The sequence below is a fragment of the Maniola hyperantus genome, chromosome 9 (genome assembly GCF_902806685.2).
Source record: "Maniola hyperantus chromosome 9, iAphHyp1.2, whole genome shotgun sequence".
Taxonomy (NCBI): domain Eukaryota; kingdom Metazoa; phylum Arthropoda; class Insecta; order Lepidoptera; family Nymphalidae; genus Maniola; species Maniola hyperantus.
The window spans coordinates 9,238,988-9,260,040 of record NC_048544.1 but is presented as its reverse complement, the minus strand read 5'-3'; the positions used below and the strand labels follow the sequence as shown (position 1 = coordinate 9,260,040).

At 35.5% G+C, this 21,053-nt stretch overlaps 1 protein-coding gene across 2 annotated transcripts in view; it reads right to left on the bottom strand.

The window, feature by feature from the left end:
* LOC117984950 (tetratricopeptide repeat protein 28) overlaps positions 1-20,819 on the bottom strand; it is a 68,824-nt gene extending 48,005 nt beyond the window's left edge. For both annotated transcript variants that reach the window (XM_069500731.1, XM_034971628.2), the window contains exons 1-2: positions 20,519-20,819; positions 11,546-11,598 (exon numbers count right to left, since the gene is read on the bottom strand). In XM_069500731.1, coding sequence (XP_069356832.1) covers positions 11,546-11,569 — 24 coding nt within the window. In that variant the 5' untranslated portion in view covers positions 11,570-11,598; positions 20,519-20,819. The remainder of the gene's footprint in view (positions 1-11,545; positions 11,599-20,518) is intronic.
* Between the last annotated feature and the right edge of the window lie 234 nt (positions 20,820-21,053).

Here is a 21,053-nt window from a genome sequence, read left to right as displayed (position 1 = left end):
TCCATACGGAACTCTAAACCTTATTCCGAATGGGGCGGTGCGGCCGCGGCGTGAGGCGCGTTCGCCACCTGCATTATCTAGCTGAGCGCATCGGAAGCGGGAATATTTTTTTCTCACGGACCGCATTCCCCGCCTCTACCAATAACCTCCCGATCACGTATCTTATCCCATTGTACGTAATACACCGTTGCACCATGCTATTCAGGCGGAATTTAACTTGGATACGCACGCAATGTATCAAGTTCTCCACATAACCTGCCTGATTGTTTTTCGAGGTGTCAGTGGGCGCCCTTTTACCTATGGCCCCGTATTGTTTCGTCGAAGCACTTGGTCAAGTACAAAATAAAATCCTTTCATATGTGATATGTTCACATTTGATACGTGATATTCTACTACTACTAAGTTATCTAACAATAGTATTATTCTTTAACTTAATGTATTTACGCAGGTTTTTCTTTTCTCTTTTTATTCGATTACAAGTTAGCTCTTGATTGCGATTTCATCTGGTGGTTAATAGTAATGCAGTGTAAGATAGAAGCGGGCTAACTTGGAATCTGGAAAGGGTACGGCAGTTTTATTAAACCTAAACCTAAACTTGTCTAGTGGGAGGCTGCGGCCATGGTTATAATTACTACCCTACCGGTAAAGCCGTGCCGCCAAGCGATCAAGCGTTTCGGTACGATGCCGTGTAGAAACCAAAGGGGCATGGGTTTATTAAAAACTGCCATACCCCTTCCAGGTTACCCCGCTTCTATCTTAGACTGCACCATCACTTACCACCAGGTGAGATTGCAATCAAGGGCTAACTCGTATCTGAATAAAAAAAACTGGCCAAGTGCGAGTCAGGCTCGCGCAACGAGGGTTCCGTACTACAGTCGTATTTTTTCGTCATTTTGCACGATAATTAAAAAACTATGACGCATAAAAATAAATAAAAATCTGTTTTAGAATGCACAAGTGAAGCCCTTTCATATGATATCCCATTTGATAGAGTTATCTTACTTCGAAAATTGAAAATACTAATTTTTATTTCATGACCACAATTTTTTTTGTGTGATGTAACCACAAATTCACGGTTTTCAGATTTTTCCCTAAATGTCTGCTATAAGACCTACCTACCTGCCAAATTTCATGATTCTAGGTCAACGGGAAGTACGTACCCTGTAGGTTTCTTAACAGACCGACAGACAGACAGACAACAAAGTGATCCTATAAGGGTTCCGTTTTTCTTATTGAGGTACCGATTACGGAATCCTAAAAACCTACTTTGCAGTTTTCATTAGTTTAGTAATAACAATATATGTACGATTACGAAATTGAAACTAAAATAAGAGGATAAAAATATTAAGCAGAGTTTATATTGTGAATGTGTACGGAAATGTGTATAGACATACTTACCTACCTACAGTAAATATTATAAGTATCTACCGACTACCTATGTAATTACAAGTGGTGCAAAAACCTAATCTGGTTTTACTTTATTAGTATTCTGTTTAAGGCATGTGAATAGAGATCGTTGGCTTTGTAATTGTAATCATTAATACTTATACTGATACTACAGAAATTGTAATCAATAATCATACATAAATTATTATAATATTATACATAGTTCTTACCAACCTACTGATTATTGTAGGTAGGTACTTTAAGAAAAGAAACAACAAGCTTATTTTGCTATAACCCGTTAGAACCAGGTAAGTAGGTAAATCTGAACTTATTAGAAGGTGCAGCATGCACTGTGCATATGCACCCTCATATTATATACCTACTCATCCGCTACAGCACATGCAACAAAAGCACTAGCTCGCAACACAAAACAGATCTCTGTTCAAGACACTACGTATAGTACGCGACAGGTCGAGATGTCAATCGGGGAGGGAACGCCCCGCACACCCACACAGCCTCCGCGCTAACCCGGCGCAGGCGAGCGTAGGTGACGTATAGGTGTGCGGGGATTCCCCCCGCCTCATACCCCGATTCCCATTTCGACCTGTCGCGGATTATACCTACCTTCCACTCTTCATCCTTAGGGCTCAGATTAACTCTACAAAGCACTTGCAAGATCTTCTGCGCTTTCTCGGAGCAACGCAACGTCCAGATTAAGAAGGTGCTGTTGTTAGGGTCGTCTTTATGATTAAGCGAAATAACCACGTTTTCTAAAAACATACTTTTAAATTTCGTTTAAAAAGTCGCTTGATAACCGAGATCGACGTATCGGGTACCTAAGTAATTATTTTTGCTTCACAAGACCTTCCATCTTGGAATATTTCTCGAGCCCGCCCAACATTGCTTGTTAAATAATAAATTTGGTATTCTATGTATCGTATTTTGATAATTGGACTCAGTGCAGGAGGTTTATCTCAAATCTATAATTGTTGTTTAAAAACTGACGCATATTTATTCTTGCCTAAACGCAAGAAAACTTTACTCGACTTCTGACTACAACAACATAAAGTGCGCCCTCCAAAAGCTCCAAGACAATTGAAACCTTCGTAGTTTTAGTTTTTAGTTTACGTAATTAATTATCACCATTTCATTTATTAATATCTATGTATATATATAAAAACCGACTTCGATACAGAAACACTAAAAATTGAAAAATAATTTAATTTATTACCGAATATATTATGTATACAAGAGTTAATATAGTTCCATAATAATACTTTTTGGTGCCGGTGCCAATTAGCTTTAGCTGCGCGAATCGTCTAGACTTCATATTTTTATGAGACTCCACAATGGCACCTCATTGGCACCGACCCCAAAAAATATTATTGTGGAACTATATTAACTCTTGTATACATAATATATTCGGTAATAAATTAAATTATTTTTCAATTTTTAGTGTTTCTGTATCGAAGTCGGTTTTTATTTTTTTTGTAAAAAATTTTTATTTCACAATTTTTAGTGGCCCCATAGCTTTATGCTATGACTGGTTAAAAATCTACTGTTTACTAAGCTATTACACTGATCGCGAGCAATTTACTCTTATCCGTTGAGGAGTTCCAGTATCTATCTTCGAAGATGTTCATCAGATCTTCACCAAATTTAAATGGGACCAACTTTGAAGTATACCCTTTCAAACAAAAAAAGAATTTTCAAAATCGGTCCAGGCGTCTTCGAGTAATCGGGGAACATACATAAAAAAAAAAAAAAAAAAGATTCCGACGAATTGAGAACCTCCTCCTTTTTTTGAAGTCGGTTAAAAAGGAAAAGCTGATTGACTGATCTATCAACGCACAGCTCAAACTACTGGACGGCTCAGGCTGAATTTGGCATGCATATAGCTATTATAACGTACCTACTCGTAGACATCCGCTAACGAACTCCGTTTTAAAGGATTTCAGAAATTAACCTCCCTAAGGGGGAGGGGGGTTTCAAATTTGTGTAGTCCACGCGGAGGAAGTCGCGAGCATAAGCTAGTTATCGTATAAATTCAACAATTGACGTTCAAAGAGTGTAAATATACCTACTTACTATGTTAACCTATTATAAATTTTTGGATTGCTTTGCTGTTTGCCGGAGGTAGTGCCTATACCAGCCGGCGAATGCTAATAGTTGTTAATTACAAATAATATGTACTTATATGTAGATATTACATGGTTGTTCCACAGTGGTTCTTTCTTCTGAGTTTCTTCTTCCGTACGCACAAAAATCTAAAGCAGACCCTTTATAATTTTTAATTGCGGTTTACCTACTCCATTAAAAACATTTTTGTCATTCATAACACGTAACATGCATTTAGTATGGCATAAATGAAAGAAATTTTATTCTAAGAATATAGGTGCCCATAAAACATCGGCTGCATGTGCATGCTCCTTTAGTATGTGTAGAAAGAAACGGGTTATTCCTATCGTAAAAAAGCAAATGGAAATATAAAACTTTTTGGGTCCCGAACGCAGGTATGGACTATAGACCTTAAAATAAAGAAAAAAACTTGAATCGTCGTCGGTCACCCTTTGTCTATTTTTTTCCCTTCCATTTTCTTATTGTATGCGTGGAGATAATGACGATTTTTACCTGGCGAGTAAAAACAATTAACGTGCGTAGGTTCCGAGACAAATCACAAAATAATTGAACGCGGAATTCCATAATTTTTGATGGTTTAGTAGTGGAAAGATTGTGTTCACGTGTTTAGTTTTATGAGAATCTTGCTTGAATAAGTTCCGCTTGAAACGATTTGTGAAGGATGTTATAGTGAAACAGCTAGGTAGGTAGGCACCTATCTATGTAACGTATTTCTAGAAAATTCTAACTTTTTTCTCATCTATTTGACAAATAGGTATTCAAGTTTTCCCTCGCTGCTTTACTTGCGTATTGTTTATATTTTAATTTCACCTTTCCTTTTTATGAATTCACTAGAAATTATAACATGGCTTGGTACTTACTGAATTTTTCTATTTCACTGTAAAATTAGATAAATTGTTCTACTAGCGCAATCTTGTGCCCCACATGGGTTCTAATTACATTTTGTACTTGCCTAAATGTTATACATATCGGCCAGTACCTTTTAAATGCAAATCGAGTGTTGAGGTTTGAATACATCACATAGATAGAGACTATTCTATTTAGGGTGAACATAAATAGAAAATTACACCATAAGCTTTTCAATAGCGAATAATAACAAGCAAGACCATGCGATAATCCCTATTGTTTTCTATTTTAGGTAACACGATATTACCATAAACTAGAGATAGAAAGCATTATTGCTACTTTTAAATAATTTTCATTTGGTGAAATCATTCTTTTTCTTCACAGTGATTTCACATACGATTTTATGGAAAGTGGTTTATCAATTATTTTCGCACTTATAATCGTTTGCTACATTAGTCTAACAATAACAAAGGTCAAAGAATTATGATCACCATTAATATTAAAATGCTAATCTCACAGGTGATATAATTATGCACACTTAAGTATTTTGTGAAATTTCGAGTTTTTGCACATAATGTAATACCTAACATTTCACACATTAAGTGCCAAAATTCGTTTTTCGTGAAACGTAGCACACGATTGTTTGTTACATTAATTTAACTGAATTTTTTTTTCTAACACGCAGCGATGCAAGTATTCTCGCTCGCCGGCTCTTAGCTCGGGTTGATGACCGTGCGCATGCGATAAAGTGGGATTATAATCCCTAATATGTAAATCTAACTAAAACTTGAGAGACTTTGCTTCGTGATTTTTCACACGGGTACTTTAATTAAAATAGCAAGTTAACATGAGAATTGAGAATGCTATTCACGTGATTTTCCAGTATTCTACATATAAAATCTCTACAGAAACAAACAGTAGGTACAGATTGGGGATGTTTCTACGCAATACCAGCCGTCTCGAGAAAATTACTTTCATATCATAGTTTTTGTTCCGGCACACGTACGTAACACGTACAAGTGGAATGCGCTCGTGACGTTCGTTTTCGCGCGCAATCATCCGCCATGTTGTTTTTGCTGTCAAAATGATAGCCCGCAGGAGTTCTGCCCTCACGCTACTGTATTCTGATTTATATTGTGATGGTTTCTTAAATTAATATTTCCTTTCAGTTTCACTGTTTTTGAGACAAACAAGTCTATACTGATCCATACCTACTAATATAAATGGAAAAGTGTGTCTGTCTGTCTGTTGCCTTTTCATGGCCCATCCGTTAAACCTTTTTAAATTTAAACCTAAAAAAATTGATGAAATTTGGGACAGAGAGGAGAGAGCTTGCATTCTGGAGACTGACACAGGGAAGCATTGCATTCCGGAAAATCAGCGTTCTCACAGTTTAAAAAGTTTAAAAAAGTTTTGCTACATGTAATAAACAAACAGTCGTTCCCATAATTTTTGAAAATAAAATTACATTCTTCTTCCAAACTCACTAGGTAAGGTAGGTACCTACTTTTCATAATAAATAGGTGCATTTACATATCTACTCAGTTCAAGCCTATCATGAAGGTAGGCTTTCATGATAGGACTGAACTTCAAGTTTTAGCACTGTTACCTACTGTTGTGTACTGTGTAGTTTTTACCTGATCTATTAAATATTTATCTAGAAAATATCCAAATTTTTTAATAGATACTAGCTTATTGACGTTGATGAAGTAGCGGGTACTTCATCAACGTGGACTGCACAAATTTCAAACCCCTATTTTACTTCTTCAGGGGTTGAATTTTCAAAATCCCTTTCTTAGCGGATGTCTACGTCATAATAGCTATCTGCATGCCAAAATTTCAGCCCGAGCCGTCCAGTGGTTTGGGCTGTACGTTGATAGATCATTCAGTCAGCTTTTCCTTTTAATATGGATTTAAAAAATACTGTACCTGTGTGTTAAAATTAAATTAATATTCTACTTTCGAGGTAAGCATCCACGGCGGTTGTGTCTCGTATTATAAGATAACGATTTGTTTAGGCCGCTTTCGCACTAATTCGAAGAGTTAATTACTGCAATCGAATGAAATTTGTTTCTTCCATTTAATTATATTCAGGCTATTATTACGTCGAACATTATCGCGGATTAAGTGTTCCTTTATTTTTTAAGTCTTTGCGAACCAGCCAGTGTAGGCGTGGCAGACATGTATTTTATACCTGACCAGTATTTTGTTCCTCTTAAGGTACGTTTTGGTGTTGCGACACAGACAAATGTAGGATGGATCGACGCGCAATCGCGATAGTTAACACATACCTACTATTATATTGAATCATCAACCCATCACCGGCTCACTACAGAGGACGGGTCTCCTCGCATAGTGGGAAGGGTTTTGGCCATAGTCTGCCACGCGGGCCCAATGCGGATTGGCAGAATTCACAAACCTTTAATAACATGGAGAAAGCTCAGACATGCAGGTTTCCTCACGATGTTTCCCTTCACCGTTAAAGCAAGTGATATTTAATTGTTTCAAAAACGCACTAAACTCTGAAAAGTTAGCTGTGCGTGCCCGCGATTGAACCCCCAACCTCCCGAAAAGAAGGCGGACGTCTACCCGTAACCACTATGTTATCTTTAAATTTTGGCAGGCTTCAAAAAATTCTTTTCAAAATTCATGCAGCTAAAAATTTGAAGTCAGAGAGCCTAGCAGGATCGTTTTAACTAACTATAGTGAGCTGTGAGTTAATGATGGTGTATAAATACCTTCTTATCTATCTATCTACTTTTTCTCGATATTTGTTCATCAAACAAGAATGCCCTGTACAACGAACCAAATAAAAGACAAAATACCATTCATAAGTACTACTCGTGCGCAATAAGTTGAGACCTGGGGGGCGGTGACGCCAAAGACGCGTGGTTGTACTGTAGACAAAAATCGGAGCGCGTCGTCGTTGCGTGACGTAAGCAAGTACGAGACTAAGATGTTAAAAAAATGGCGTTGTCTACAGTACAACACGGGAGCTTGAGGGGAAGTTACAGGGCAAGCGGGCGGAGGGTTGCATTCCAGGCGAGTCTTAACTTATCGCGCACGGGTAGTATATAATGTATGTAGTCGCGACAGGTCGAGATGGCAATCGAAGTATGAGGTGGGGGGACGTCCCGCACACCCGCACGACACTCACGCTATCCCGCACCTAGTCCCCAACCCGATTGCCATGTCGACCTGTCGCGAACTATAGGTATATTATTTTTCTTGTTCTGAAACGCGCCGACCGTGCCGCGCTATCGCCGTCTCTGCTGTACTACGCGTTGAAAACATACTTTAAAAATTCTTAAGACTTCTCGAACTGTATGGACCACGAGAGCTCACAATTTAACGGTCAAGCGATTACGCGTTGTATGAAAAAACAAACAAAAGTTTTTAAACATCGAAAAATTACATTATTCCGCTCGGTTTCCGAACACTGCGATCGTAAACGACCGAGGTAGGTATAAAATGTATTATTACAATCTAGAAAGGTAATCCATGATAATATTATAATAATAGCGCGCTTAGAGTCTCTTAATAGGTTATTGAGTACAAGAAAGTATATTTTTAAAGATATTATTATTAAATGTAAATTCATTACTATTATATTATATTATACGTAAGTACCTAGAATAATAACATTATCATCAACCGATAGATATAATAATATATGCATACCTAAATCTGACAGATCTTGATTACACGCTCAATATTATTTCCAGTCTGGATTACGATAAAATAAATTCAATATATTCCGATAAATATTGTGATCCATGAATACACTGTAATACAATATCGCGATCTAAATAAATATCGTGATAAAAAAAAACCGGCCAAGTGCGAGATAGACTCGCGTACCGAGGGTTCCGTACTACAGGCGTATTTTTTCGACATTTTGCGTGTTAAATCAAAAACTATTATGCATAAAAATAAATAAAAATCTGTTTTAAAATGTACAGGTAAAGCCCTTTCATATTATGATACCCCACTTGGTATAGCAATCTTAATTAAAAAGTGGAAAATACTAATTATTTGTCATAAACACATTTTAACCTACCACCTGCCAAATTTCATGATTCTAGATCAACGGGAAATAGGTTTCTGACAGACACGACAGATAACGAAGTGATCCTATAACGGTTCCTTTTTTCCTTTTGAGGTACGGAACCCTAAAAATATTGAGCGTGCAACGGTTATTTCAGTAATTTTAAACAAGAATTCTTGAATAAACCACGGGGCTAGATGTTGCCTGTTGGTAATACTTATAGAAAGCTAAGTAGCTACACTTATTTTAGCTTATCATAAAAAGCTTTGAAATGAAATGAAATGAAATGAAATCATTTAATTTTGCTAAATGTGAGTAGTAAATGATCGTACATATATAGATGGTCCCTTTCACATTTTGCCATTTATGTATGGCGTGCAAAATATGTGGTAATTGCAATAAAAATAAATTTAAGAAAAGAACAAATAGAAATGACCACGACAGTAAAATTTTAAAATCTTATAGTTACATTATCAAAATGTCATAATTCAAGCTAATAGCTTAACCTACAGTTTCGTTACTTTATTGGTTTTTTAAATATAGCTTTACAAGTGCTTTTGAATTGTCAAAACTCAAAAGAATCTACCACTTTACTGGTTTGGAATGCCTTTCCTACTTTGCCTTTCGTTGGAACTTTTATTGCTTCTCCAAGAGAAATTGACTAAGTATGTGATCATTTATCTCTGATCAACAGACTTTCCAACCTTGTAGTTAAATATTTCAGCCTAAAAAGTACGTTAAAGCTTAGTTTAATCCTTACAGCCTTGTAATTAAATTGAGGAGTATGAAATTTAAAATATCACTCTACGTCGATCCTACCGATCCTTGTACTCGTATGATTGCTTTAATTACTTATTATACGCGCTGGAATGTAGCCAGAGCTCGATGCAATTTTGATATAAGACGAGGATCAAATTAACTACCAAGCCCATAACGACAAAAGAAAAAAGATTTTTCTGCCCTTTAAATAGAGACCATAATAGCTTATAAGAATCGTTTTAAGTTACTTACAGAGTTAACTGTACAGTCTACACTCTGGTTTCTGTCTACTGTAGAACTAATAATTTACAACATTCAATTGATTGACAAGTACCTACCTATAATACAAAGAAGTAGGTACATTTATTATTACATAGGTACCTATAGATAATTTATACAATAAAATCTTAAGTAAGTACTTACTGAAAGCAACTTAATAAAATAAAACAATTTCAAACAAACGGGTAAATAAATACCTAGATACCTATATATAGGTGCTATGTATCACAGATAATTATTAATTATATCATTATTGTGGTATACATAACATGTAGATAGGTAGGTACCTGAAGATCACCATACAGTTATAGTACCTACTACCTACCTACACGTTCGGTGCATAACTGATAAAATTCCTTTGATTCACTCTATCATTACATTTTACATAAGTGGTTGAGCATTTATCGTATATTTACCTGAGCAGGTTATTGTTGGAGCGAGTGTGCGAAATGAGCCGGAAACTGAATCCTTTTGTCGGACCATCCAGCCCAGACGATCGCACTTACCGCAAAATATCATAACCGACCCTATGCTTTGAAAATTTGGTAAAGGCCTGGTCAGACAAAGCGCGACTGAAGAGACGCACGATGACAAGCATATACGTCGTTTGTCATGGTTTTATTGTTAAAATTAGTTGTGGTAGGTACTAAGATTTTTTTTTAACTTGTACTTGGTGGTACTTAGATTTACGCATCAATATAATATTAACCGATCAATGAAATTTTGAACAAAGCTTATCTAAACACTTTATTTGGAAGAGGGAATAATTGTATCCAAACTATTAGAACAACGAATTAAAAACAAAAAATATAAAACAACGGTAATCAAAAATATTCTTAACACATGCAGACGAAGTCAAAAGCTACTTATTAATAGGCAGATCTCTATATCAATGTGTTTTCTCTATGGTATTGAGATGGTATTAGTTTGAGGCATAATGAACAGAACGTCATCGTTCTCTTTAAGTATCAATGAAATATATTTACCCGTAACTCTAGAGACTAGACCATCTAGACATACGAGTACATTATCAATGAATTTGCAGTTATTTGTCCCGCAATTATCGTTTCCCGCGGGTAATTACTTCCAGCCGTCGTACATACTACACTTACCTAGTTACTCTACTCGATGTCTATCTTAACAGCATATTTTATTGTTCTTTCTCCTAACTGAACAAAATATAAGTATGAATAATTAAGCTGTTAACAATGAACGTTTTGAGCTAACGGTTTCTTTTAAATTAGTATATAGGTACGACTATTGTCCATTTTAAATCCAATGTCGCTATCCGTATGGAAGTCACAGGCACAAAATATTGTAAGTAAATAAATTAGGCAGGTACACGCGATTTGATAGGTTTAATACGTATAAATAGAAAACTTGCTTTGACCTCTCATAGAGACAAGAGAGTACTATTATATCTTCTGTGCTATAGAGAGTCGTATTGACTCTTTTTACTTTGCTCTTTTCTTGCTTTACTATTTCTTTTGCTCTACTATATGCTATTGCTCTAAAAACAAAAATTGATAAATTTAAAAACGTAATCGTAATATTCTATTTGAAAAATTGTATAACAAGGAATGGAACAACATTGTTACCACGCCCACGTCACTTCTCACATCTGCACCTAAGTCACATTTGAATTTGAAATTATATGAATTTGTATCAGACCTCAACCACAGTGCAACTTTGCCACGTCATTCCAGATCCACGCCAATGAAAAATTAATCTTGTCCTTTTACACACAAGGCTTGAATTATTTACTAGCATAATAATATTTTTAGTGTAGTTTGTGATGGCTTCAAAGACGTTATGAATAAAAGCAAGCTTGTGGGTTAGCTTTTTGAATACGTTGTTGCATATAGTTCTAACATATCTATAACTGTTCGTAGCTATAACCCAGATGATACGAATGTTAATAGTGTCCGTACTGTGTAAACGGAGAGAAAGCCAGCGCGTGAAAGACCTTCGTTATTTTATAAAAGCTGAAAGTTTCTCTGCGTATTGTCCAGCTTTTACAAAATATCGAAGGTTTAGCACGCGCTGGCTCTTAGTCCATAAGCAATTCTACCAAATCAGCAGACTTACCTCTGAGAAATCGCGCTGCGACATTTTCGCAGCTACATTCTTCTGTATCGATCCTGTGAAAGAAAAATATCCTTATTTTAAAATCTCAAAACCGTGAATTTGTGGTTACATCACAAGAAAAAAATTAAAATGTGTTCATGAACAAATATTAGTAGCTATTTTCAATTTTCAAAGTAAGATATACCAAGTGCGGTATCATAATATTATGAAAGGGCTTTACTTGTACGTTTTAGAACAGATTTTTATTTATTTTGATACAATACAATACAATAGTTTTTGATTTATTGTAAAAGAAATTCGAAAAAATACGACTGTAGTACGAAACCCTCGGTGCGCGAGCCTGACTCGCATTTGGCCGATTTTTATTTGTTACCCACAATATCACTAAGTATTACTAGAAATAGCAAGCTATCTGTTCAAATGGGCTTAGCCCACAGACTGTGGGCATAGCCACACCTGTATGAACGTTTTGACCCCGAGGTTGTTTAGTCAAAACATCGCACGCACCTTGCTCACCTTTACAAACCGAAAATTAGGCAATGCTGAAATTAAGGATTGGTAATACTTGCATAAGATAGGGCCAGGATAGGTCATAGCAATAAAACCAGAATAGAATCTACCTATCTTTTCGTAGACAGGTGTGTAGGTACCTACTATGAATGGTATGTAAATATTTGTAATAGGTACGAAATTATTACTCACTCGAAAATTCAGGATACAAGTCAAAAGTACGTACTTATTACCTATTTTAGTCAAAACAAAGATATTCAATTTTTAATAATTTTTGGATTCCGTACCTCAAAAAGAAAAAAGGAACCCTTATAGGATCACTTCGTTGTCTGTCTGTCTGTTTAAATACGTACACATTATTTAAACCCAAACGAAGATTTAACAAACTTAAAATGTTATTTTTATGAGTTTAATAATATTTCAAAATCACGTACAGACACTTTAATTTAATTTATTTATACTTAAACTAGCTTATGCTCGCGAATTCGTCCACATGGACTACATAAATTTCAACCCTTTTTTACTCCCTTATAGGGGTTCCATTTTTAAAAATCCTTTCTTAGCGTATAATATATATCTGCATAATAGCTATCTGCATGTCCACCTCGATCCGTCCAGTGGTTTGAGCTGATCATATGATATCTGACTGACTGATCATCATATGATATCATCTGATAGATCAGTCAGTCAGTAAGTCAGCTTTTCCTTTTATATATTATACCTATAGATAGATTTTGTGAAAACATGTCTGCCGTCAAGGACCATGGATGACGTCGCAGAACAATCCCTTGTATTTTTTGGATCCTAAAGGTTAAAATCGTTTGATAAGAAATGCATATCTTTAGAAGTTGGTGCCTAGTCGTGGTCGGCTATAACAGATGCTTGTCAGCTTCCGCTAGCGGTCATCAAACCTGGTTAGGAAATGTCTTGTGCCCGATTCCTACATTACAATGAGTCGGAGAATGAGAAAAAAATACGTGCCTAAATAATGTCTCATTTTTTTAAAGAAACTAGCAGATTGAACTACTGCTAGTGCCGGTACTGTTTAAGCTATAATTTTTTTTTTTTTTTTTTTTTATTTATTCTTACTTCGTATCAAAAGTTTGTAATAATATCAGGTCGACAGAAAAGAAGTGAATAGGGAAGAACGTATGTATCTCTAAATATATCTCTACCAGTGACCCTTGCCACAGAGGGTGGGACTTATGTAAATGCTCAAATAAATCCATACTAATATAATAAATGCGAAAGTTTGTCTGTCTGTCTGACTTTTCACGGCCCAGCAGTTTAACCGATTTTAATGAAATTTTGTACAGAGTTAGCTTACATCCCGGAAAAGGACATAGGCCTTTAAAGAGTTCTCACGGGATTAAAAACCAAGTTGCGGGTATCATCTAGTGTTATATAATATACATATCATAATAAACTTATACTTGCTATATCATTCTTGCCATAGATAACGCAGGTAGCAATAAATAGTTGGCCTATACCTATTTCACTTGTAGGCAAATTCAAACCGTATGGTGATCGATCATGAATCTATCTGATTTTACTAAAAATTGTACATTTTATACCCATTATTGAAACTTTTTCAAGTAAGTAGTTTTTAAAAGGACACAAAACGCCTAAGGCAGAAATCGGAATTTACATAAATATTATAATATGTTAAAACCGACCCCGGGCTGTAAAGTTTTGGGTCTAATTGGACCTACTATGGTGTTCCACTGTGCACGAGTGCATGATAATATGAGATTATTCAATTCAGATTCATAGAAACCAAAATTACGATTATTTTCTACAAATCTATTGGGGACTTTCTCATGAAACAGAATTTTTTAAATTTTATAATAGACTTTTAAGTGCTTTTGCCCCATAGGGAAGAATCTGCAAGAAGCTGAATAGAGTCATCACTATACCCATACCCATATCATAAATAGGAAAGTGTGTTTTTTCGTTGGTTTATTGATTTGTTCATTAATCATGTCGCAACGGAACAAACAAATCGACGTGATTTTTTGTATGGGTATAGTTAAAGTTCTGGAGAGTGACATAGGCTGCAATACAATAATAAATACATATAAAACCTCTCATACACGGACAATTCTAGCTTCAGTTTTGCTTGACCGAGTAAAGTTAGTTTGGCCACTTTAGCCTCTCCATGTATGGGGGGCTTAAGTGCTATTCAAAGTCGCTTGCCCGAACATCGAACCTACCATAAAAATAATAATATACGCAGTAATCTTTACGCTATCACGAGTCATCGGTTAAGAATGAATTTGTAAAGGCCATTACCGATAACAAAGCGTAGTTTTAAACTAATAACTCTAATAAATGTCTAGGTGTTATATCATTTTACGAGCGGTTTTTGTAATACGATAAAAATGTAACTGTTCGTAAGTAACAACATAAGTTAATAGATACGGAACAATGTGGCTGATTTCGTTGTACACAATCTCTAAACTATTGTAAACTAAACTGACGTATCTAAATCTATTGCTATTTCTTTCATAATGTTGCTTGCGGGAAAGGATAGCACTAGATTTAGACCTGTTAATTTAGTTTAGATTAGAGATTGTGTACAAGAGAATCGGCCCCAATAAGTTCCTTATTAAAAATACACTTTAAAGTAATTTCGTCTATTGCGTAGGTAGGTACTTGATGCATTTGACTAAAATTAAAATAGGTAAGGTATCGTAGAAGTCAATTATAGGTATATAAACTATTAGATGATGCCCGTGCTTTTGTAAAAATCTTGTGGAAACTCTTTAATTTTCCGGGATGTCCATTTCCGGGATGCACTCGGTACCTATCGGATAAAATCGGTTAAACGGACGGGCCGTGAAAAAGTAACGGACAGACCAACAGACACACCTTCGCTATTTGGCTCCGACGTCCGTAAATGTTTATACCTAATATTTTTACGAGACACCTATATCTACCTACTACCTAGTTTCATTTAGATATAAAAGCTACGGTAGCGCAATATATATAATATTATAATATTTATATCTTAATCGATCTCTAACCAAAAGTAGCCTATAATGGACAAAATCAAGTCTAAAATTAATTATTCAAATGCTTATTTTCAAGCCACATCTAATGTTTTTAATTACTCTTAAATACTATAATATAAAAATATAATAGGTACATTTTTATTTCACTAGGTAACTACCTATCAGTGTTTGTAAGAGCGCCTTATTTCTTTACCCGATACGGTTGTCTGCTAACAAAAGTGTAGATCGAACCTATTTACATCTTTATGCAAAAATCTGATAAATTTCTATGTGTAACAGTTTCAAAGTAAGTTAGGTATAATACCTATTGAAATGTTCGATTTATATTTCATGTTATCCATTTATTGACTAGGCACTTTGTTAGTTTTTAGGATCCATAGTAAAATAAGGAACCTAGTTAGTGAGTACAGTATATCCTATCCGTACGGCTGTATCACAACCATATGAAAATTAAATAAATTATCAGAGCTGTTGAAAGGTGAAATTTACCGCTAGAGTCTTACACTCTAGACAGAGGCATATTATTTAAATTTTGAAAAATAAATATCAGGAGGTATAGATACATCCGGAAAATGAAAAGTGTGAGTCGTTAATTTAGGTTTTGACATCGATATCTAAGGCTTATTTAGCACTAGATGATGCACACGACTTCGTCTGTAGATTTAGGTGTTTTTAACAACCCGTGATAACTCTTAGATTTTCCGGGACCAAAGGTAAACTATATCCTTTCTCAAGACGCAAGCTGTCTCTGATACCAAATTTCGTCAAGATCGATAAATAGGAAGGTGAAAAACTAACACACAGGACAGACGGACAAAGACAAACTTTCGCAATTATAATAATATAAAGTATTCTCTTTTATTTATTTAGATGGATGATGTATAAGTGAGAACATACTAAAAATAATACCTACTTATAAAAGAGACTTTCATTTTATGAATATGAGAGACTCGAATCCAAACATAAATCATGTTCACCTGACTCCAATGGTTCTTCGCAAGGAACTCGATTAAGTTTATCTCTGTTTCACATTCCTCATGCAATGTTTATGCAATATTATTAACTGCGGAAATTCAAGATTCTGCGAATCATATTTTATAGTGAAGTTATATCCTGTATAGAATACTAGCTGATCCCCGCGGCTTCGCCCGCGTGTATATAATATAGCCTATGTCACTCAGGAATAATGTAGCTTTATATTGATGAAAGAATTTTCAAAATCGGTTCAGTAGTTCCAGAGATGACCCCCTACAAACAAACTTAACGACATTACCTCTTTATAATATTAGTATAGATAAGCAGGGCTATTCTGTAATATAGTGACAATAGCGATTGGCCCGCCCCGACATCTCCAGAAGACTGACATGGCATGATTGGTCCCCCTAGGCATCTAGCTTCTTTAAAAAGTCAGACGCTTTAACTGCTAAAAAAAAGCGATTGATCAAGAGCTACGGCAAGAAAAAAACGATAGGTGATGGCAGATCGCGACCGATTTGCTAAATGTCAAAAAGATACATATACACTACCTTGCGAAAGTGTTTTTGTTGGTTTATTGGTTTGGCCTCCAATCACAGCGTAACTGAGCAACGGATCGACGTGATTTTTTGATGTATAAAAAAGATCTGAATCTTAAAAATCAAAGAGTTCCTACGGGATTTAAAAAAAAAATCAACGCAGACATCAGCTAGAAATTAGTATAATATGAGCCCCAAGTATACTGTAAAGACAACCCTATATCGTAAAAATCCCCTCACATATTTTTCCCCCTTAGGTAAATAAAAAAAGATTGCGGCCAATTCTGTTGTACTGTGTATGTTTGTAATCTCTAAACTAAATAGACAGGTCTAACTATTGCACTGCTTTTCTGCAGGGAGCATTATGAGATAGCAATATATTTAGACCTGTCATTTTAGTTTGTCGACAATTTTAAATCAGCTTGAAGCTCAATGATTGGAAAACATAATAAAAAAGAAAAAAAAAAAAAAGAAAAAAAAAAAGATTCCGACGAATTGAGAACCTCCTCCTTTTTTTGAAGTCGGTTAAAAAGGCGCTCGTCTATCTCAATAGGTATTTCAAGCATCAGATATATTAAATTAAAACCACTTAAAAATGATTTTTATCGGTTGAAATCTAAAAATAATAAGGCTATTAGCTTGTACCGGTAATAAAAGTAGAGTTAATTATCATTTAGCATTCAAATTATTATTAAATTCGGATATCTGATTGGTCACATTTGCATAACGAATCTGAGGCAGTTCTATTCTGTTCATAAAAAAGTTACATGACGTTTCACTTATATATTTTTAATAATTATAGCTATTACATCCTTAATTAATTAGCAAAATTATTCCTTTCCATTTCAAATTGAATAATTAAAACGAAAACACGAGAAATGCTTAGGTAAAGTGCTAAACTTTAGATAGGTAGGTACAGTTCGCGATAGGTCGATATGGCAATCGGGGTGGGGACGCCCAGCACACCCGCACAGCCCCCGCGCTAACATGTTGCGTGTGACGTGCGGATGTGCGGGGCGTCCGCCCGCCTCATGTCCCGATCACCACTTGTCGAACCCGAACTATAGGCACACGACGAGTAGTTACAACTTACACGAGTAGTAGAGAGTTTAAGACCCCGTGGGGAAGAACGCGTACTAAGTCGCGGGCATCAGCTAGTTGTCTTTAAACAAGGAAAACAATACTAAGTAGGTAGGTACCGATTAATCGTGATTGATTACGCACCACACGATAGGTATCGTGTCGGTAATGGCTAACACATGGACAAAATTTGAATATCTACAATACCTGCCTGCTACTGTATGCCTCCAGGGTTTATTTACATGTTTAAAAAATGCAATGTTATAAATATCGCGTATGCGGAGTGTTACCTCCCCGATTGCCATCTAGACATGTCGCGTACTAAGTATATCTGCTTATTAAAATCAAAACCTTTGAAGGGCAAGAAGTGAGATAAATGTATAGTTTTTTAGGATCCTGTACACGAAGGGAAATGGGACCCTATTACTCCGCTGTCCTTCCGTCCATCCGTCCGTCCGTCAGCGGGGCTGTATCTCATGAACCGTAATTGCTAGAGAGTTGAAACTTTCGCAGAGTGTGTATTTCTAATTTCTATTGTCGCTATAACAACAAATAGTAAAAAATCAAGATGGCAAATTTCAGAATGGCCACCAAGCAAGTTTAAAAAATTTAAAATGAGATAGTGTTATATCTAGTACCATGGTACGGAACCTTTCGGGTGCGAGTCCGGCGCACTTGACCTTTTTTTTTAAATATGTTTAGGGTCGCTATCTTAACAATAAATTTCGTAAATTTCATTTACGAAACTATTGCTGATAAGTAGGTAAAAAAGAAACACCAATAAATTGACAAATAAAATATAGGTACTGCAACATTTTGTGCTCTTTGTATCTTAAATTTAAACCACATTATCCATATTATCACCTTCTTACGTATTCTCTTCACTTGGGCTGTATTCTTTAAAGCTTTAAGTAGGTTGATTGCAATTTTTATGCCTCTCTGAACGTATTAATTCATTCTCGATTGCCGTGCTGATTTGTAAGCGAAATTGAAAAGATAAAATGGAAATTAAATTAATCGTCAGGTAATATGATTATGATTGCTTTTGAAGAGTTTTTTTAATATTGAGTTTATAGATATTAGGTAGGCATCTATCTAAGCTAAAAGCCCTAATTCAGTGAAAAGTCCTAAGTTGATGTGATAATTGCGAACAATGTCGAATTAGATTTTTTTTTTGTATTTTAACAGATTTAAGTACATTGTCCTACACAGGTTAACGTAACCGTGCGAATCCAAGGCTAGGTAAGGTATAATAATTACGATAAATATTTTTCCTCGTAGGTATACCTACCTGCCTCATTCTTTATTTTAGGTAGGTAAAAATTTAGTTTAGTAAAAAAATGGACAGGCCATTTTTATGGTGGACCTAATAATTATTAAATACTAGCTGATGCCCGCGACTTCGTACACGTGGATTTAGGTTTTTAAAAATCTCGTGGGAACTCTTTGATTTTCCGGGATAAAAAGTAGCCTATGTCCCTTTCCAGGTCTTAAACTACCCATGCAAAAAATCACGTTAATCCGTTGCTCTGTTGCGACGTGATTGAAGGACAGACCAACAAACCAACAAACAAACACACTTTCACATTTATAATAGGGGTAGTGATTATTACATAACTCATAATAGGTACTAGTACCTACTACAATACAACGCAGACTTGATAGACTACAGCAGAGAGCGCGTTGATGTCTTTAATATGACGCGGACTGCAGGTTTACTTACCAAGTATATTCGTAAAGCTACGGCAAGGTACTTACAAGGTACATATAAGTGATTTCCATTTGAATTTAATTTAATTACAGAAAACTAACGAAACATAAGAATTACGAAAAAATATGAACATAGGTTCTATGTAAATAATCCTAATCGAATTTCAGTATGTGAAAGTTCAATGTTTCCGATGATGTTCTTAATATTTAAAACGCCTATTAGGTAAGTATATAAAATATTATATAATTCCGACTAATATTATAAAGGCGAAAGCTTGTATGTGTGGGTGTGTGTGTGTGTGTGTGTGTGTGTGTGTGTGTGTGTGTGTGTATGTTTGTTACTCCTTCACGCAAAAACTACTAGACGGATTTGGCTGAAATTTGGAATGAAGATAGATTATACCCTGGATTAACACATAGGCTACTTTTTATCCCGGAAAATCAAAGATTCCTGAGGGATTTTGAAAAACGTAAATCCACGCGGACGAAGTCTCGGGCATCAGCTAGTAGTAAATAATGTAGGTATAATTATTTTTTATATTTTGTATAGAATTAAAAAATACTTTACACTTACTTATTTTCCTCTTAAGGAACTGCCTTATATAGGTATTTTGACTTGATAAATAAAAACGGTAGAGTTATTTCTAACGTATAACTAATAACTATAACATATTATTATACGCTACTCTTAACCTATAACGTGAAGTTGTGATAAAATACAGTGAACCGCGTTGATGTCTTTAATATCATGGCACGGTTTGTGTGTGTGCTAGCTCAAATACGATCTCGCTTATAAATCATGCCTTTCATATTTTGATAACCGATTAGATGGATTTCATTTGATGAATTATACCCTACGCTATCTTAAACAACTTTCTACTTGCTTGATTACCTTTCATAGGTTTATCTTAAACTGTAAGCGATTAATTAAAAGTCGTCATAACTCAGAAATTGGAATTCTTTAAGTTCTGTGTCCATGTGTGTATATTTTCGTATGTGTGTTATACATATAAGCTTTTATACGTAGAGAACCTAAAATACAAACTTGTATGATTTTATTTACATATTATACTTATTTTAGAATAGACGGAACTTTTATAGAGAAAACAAAACCTCGTAGCTATAATAGTGCATGTATATCTTACCATCCCAGCCTTTGATTTGGGCCAATTATAAACCCATTTCTTGGTTTCAAACACGGTTGTTACACTCGGACGGATAAACAAAAAATACCAATCGTAGCCACTTTACATAGACACAACTTTGATAAAATTACAGGTGAAACACTTTTCTTTATGTAAAACACTCAATCACACATAGTTAAGTATTAAACACAAGGCGATATAGTAGAATAGTTAGTGCCATTTGTCTATGAATTGAATGATTGTTTGAATTTGGAATGCACTCTGGAAGGCATGTTAGCATGCGCAGACGCAGCCAGCGCTCGACTCGTCAACTGACGGTCGGCGACCGGTGCTGCCAGGTTATAATCATGTTAACCTATTCAAAAAAACTACTACAAAAATGGTAGAATGATTTACAGTGTCTAGCTGTTTAACTAAGTATAATCTGATAGAGAAATGGTGCTTCAATAATATTACAACCGGGGCAATCGTTGAGGGAACGCCCCGCATACCCGCACAGCCCCTGCACTAATCCGGTGCGGGCGAGCGCGGGTGA